The 4,122-nt window shown below is 33.8% G+C and overlaps 1 protein-coding gene across 1 annotated transcript in view; it reads left to right on the forward strand.

Moving 5' to 3' along the window:
* Nucleotides 1-2,876, forward strand: part of LOC106475783 (protein odd-skipped-related 2-like) — a 4,676-nt gene extending 1,800 nt beyond the window's left edge. Inside the window, exon 2 of the mRNA XM_013936459.2 lies at nt 1,583-2,876. Coding sequence (XP_013791913.2) covers nt 1,583-1,979 — 397 coding nt within the window. The 3' untranslated portion in view covers nt 1,980-2,876. The remainder of the gene's footprint in view (nt 1-1,582) is intronic.
* The last annotated feature ends 1,246 nt before the right edge of the window (nt 2,877-4,122 follow it).

Raw genomic sequence — 4,122 nt, forward strand, 5'->3', positions numbered from 1 at the left:
AATAACTTTATGTTTTAAAGATATTTTAAATACTATAAATAACTTTATGTTTTAAAGATATTTTAAACATTATATATAACTTAATTTTATAAAGATATTTTAAACATTATAAATAACTTTATGTTTTAAAGATATTTTAAATACTATAAATAACTTTATGTTTTAAAGATATTTTAAATATTATAAATAACTTTATGTTTTAAACATATTTTAAATACTATAAATAACTTTATGTTTTAAAGATATTTTAAATATTATAAATAACTGAATTTTGTAAAGATGTTTTAAACACTATAAATAACTTTATGTTTTAAACATTCCAAGAACACTACTCCTTATAGCTTAGTCTTTGTGAACGTTGTTTTGTTTTAATTCTCTTGGACCTGCACTATGAAATAGAAAGGAAAACATGTTCCTTTGGTGTTATCATTTCCAGTGTCTCTTATTGACCACGACCATCACTTAGAAAGTAAGATGGCATCGGGTGAAAAGTTAGTAATAGATGATTTCTTATCGATTTGTTTTGTTGTCAGTGGATTTCTCAGTCTAAATTACTATTGATATTCATTGGTGTGTAAAAAATTCTAGCAGAAAAAAAAACACAACTGTTATATACTTCATAAATTTAAACATTTGAATACCGATTTGTACTTTCTTAGACTTGACAGTTTAAATGTCCTTCCCCCAACTTGACAGTTTAAATGTCAATTTAGATTTCTATCAGTTTGAAAGTTTAGATGTCACTCTGAACTTCCATCAACTTGAAGGTTTAAATGTCACTTTGTACTTCACCAATCTGAAACTATAACGACTTCGGGAATTTCTTTCTTACTCTTCCGACCTGATGATTCTTTAATGTGTTTAAAAAGACCCATAAACGTGTCAATATTCTCACGTCACGTGACAGTTAGTGTACTTAGTTTGGTTGGATGACTCAACAAGTTTGTCAATGTTTTAACGTGACAGTTGGTGTACTTAGTTTGGTTGGATGACTCAACAAGTTTGTCAATATTTTAACGTGACAGTTGGTGTACTTAGTTTGGTTGGATGACTCAACAAGTTTGTCAATGTCTCACGTTACAGTTGGGTGTGCCGAGTTTAGTTGGATGACCCAAAATGTTTGTCAGTATTTTAACGTGACAGTTGGGTTTGCTTAGTTTGGTTGGATGACCCAACAAGGTTTTCATTGTTCTCACGTGACAGTTGTGTGTGTGCCCAGTTTGGTTGGATGACCCAACAGGTTTGCCATTGTTCTCACGTGCCAATTGGGTGTGCTTAGTTTGGTTGGATGACCCAACAGGTTTGCCATTGTTCTCACGTGCCAATTGGGTGTGCTTAGTTTGGTTGGATGACCCCAGAAATGGTTTCTTAGAACAGGTGAACAAAATAATTTGAAGCGCAAGCACGCAATTATGAACCTTTTAACATAAACTTCTCTTAACCTTTTAGTGTTTAGTCTGTATTATTTAATTTACCTTTAATGTATATTATCACCATATATAAACATGTTAGTTTCAGTAAAACAATGAATTAATAACAAAGTGTCATATAAATATGTATATTTGTTCTTTATAAACATCAGGTACATCCATTCGAAGGAAAAGCCATTTAAGTGCACAGAATGTGGTAAAGGATTCTGTCAGTCTCGAACCTTGGCCGTTCATAGGATCCTCCACATGGAGGACTCCCCCCACAAGTGTCCCACCTGTGGACGAAGCTTCAACCAGAGGAGCAACCTGAAGACCCACCTACTTACACACACCGATATCAAGCCCTACAACTGCGGCTCTTGTACTAAAGTCTTTCGTCGGAACTGCGACCTCAGGCGACACATCCTAACCCACACTCTTGGTATCCCAGATCAAGGGGAGGACCTGTCGTCTCCCTCAAACTGCAGCATACCAGACACAGAACAAGGAGAAAGCTTACCGGGTGACGTAGAATCTCACGTGCAAGATATATTAGACGTAGAGAATTGAACCCTCTTGTTAATTTCGACAGTGTATATAGATTAGGTTTTCGTAAAAACAACATTAGTTTCATTACCGGAGAGTATTCGTTTATATGATGTGTGGTCAATCAAAGAAAGAAGATGTGGTTCACAGTGCTTCATCGAAGGAAAATCAAAACCTGGAATTGACTGAACTTTAACGGAAGTTGATTGAGAAGCTGTGATGATTTCAACACTTCACGCATGCGGATTGCTTTCGAATCCTCCAGCAAGAACTTGATTTTCTCTGTATAGTTTATATCTTTCATATAGATCTATTGTAAATTTGTTTTGCTTTCCATAACTTCAACAGACGTTCATGGTAATGTATGCATATGTATTTATAAAGGACACCTCTGTAATTACTTTTATCAGACCGGTTCTCACTGTAAGACTAAGCGCTGTTAGTAATGTGCCAAAGAAAACATCTTACTGTCATATTTAACCAGAGTGAGACAGTAGTTTTCTCCACTCTAGCTGCGCTGTGTAATAAGTGTGTGTTAATTCTATATTTCATTAGAAACAATAACGTTCACGCTTCCTTTAGGGTAATATTTGTTTATTGTAGTCAGTAATTACAGGCAAGAACAGAACCAAAACCTCACAAAGACTCAGTGAAAATCTGGTGCACGACTAAAGCTGGAATTATTAGCTTACGTAGAACTACACAGTAGAAAGAGTTTCTCGTCAACACAGAGATAAATGTCTTTTCAGAGGAGCAACTTGATCCTTTGCTACAATCGTACCTCAACAATTGCCTTGTATATAGCTTTCTTGTACTTTGGGAATTATGTGAAAAAGTCTTAAATTAAGCATTTTGTGCAATGACGTGTACCATATATTCTCATATTTTGGCAAAATAAACGGTCTGCTTTTATTGAATGTAAAGCAGTATGCATAATAATCTTATTAGTTGTGTTTTACTATTGTTACACAGGTCGTATACATCATAATAATCTTATTAGTTGTGTTTTACTATTGTTACACAGGTCGTATAATTATTATGATGTATACGACCTGTGTAACAATAGTAAAAAACAACTAATAAGACTATGATGATGTATACGACCTGTGTAACAATAGTAAAACACAAGTAATAAGATTATGATGATGTATACGACCTGTGTAACAATAGTAAAACACAACTAATGATATTATTATGATGTATACGACCTGAGTAACAATAGTAAAACACAACTAATAAGATTATTATGATGTATACGACCTGTGTAACAATAGTTAAACACAACTAATGATATTATTATGATGTATACGACCTGTGTAACAATAGTTAAACACAACTAATAAGATTATTATGATGAAAACACAAGTAATAAGAACTATTGTTACACAGGTCGTATACATTATATTTCTAACATTCATGCGTAGTACAATAGATATTTAAATATTCTGTAAAAATCAATACTGAAAGTAGCAGCAGAAGCTAACAGACATATAAACATGTATATCTTTAACCGTCTGAATAATATCTAATATTTACATCTATTTGTCTAACACAGAAAAATCATCTCTTCGAGGTGGGGGAGGAATCTATTTACATGTATGTGTCCGTCTATTTAACGTGAAAACCTGTTTATACAAATTAATGAATATATATACCTACATGACTATCTATTTAATTCTCAAAACTATTTACACATTCGTGTATAGGTACATCTTTAACCGTCAAACCCATTCACATAACGTTACGTCAATCTATGTAACCGTCAAACCCATTCACATAACGGTTACGTCAATCTATGTAACCGTCAAACCTATTCACATAACGGTACGTCTATCTATTTAACCGTCAAACCCATTCACATAACGGTACGTCTATCAGTTTAACTGTCGAACCTATTCACATAACGTTACGTCTATCAGTTTAACCGTCAAACCCATTCACATAACGGTACGTCGATCTATGTAACCGTCAAACTCATTCACATAACGGTACGTCTATATATCTAACCGTCAAACCCATTTACATAACGGTACGTCTATCTATCTAACTGTCAAAACCATTCACATAACGGTACGTCCATCTATCTAATCGTCAAACCCATTCACATAACGGTACGTCTATCTATCTAACCGTCAAACCCATTCACATAACGGTACGTCTATCTATC

The sequence above is a fragment of the Limulus polyphemus genome, unplaced genomic scaffold (genome assembly GCF_000517525.1).
Source record: "Limulus polyphemus unplaced genomic scaffold, Limulus_polyphemus-2.1.2 Scaffold9165, whole genome shotgun sequence".
NCBI classification, from domain to species: domain Eukaryota; kingdom Metazoa; phylum Arthropoda; class Merostomata; order Xiphosura; family Limulidae; genus Limulus; species Limulus polyphemus.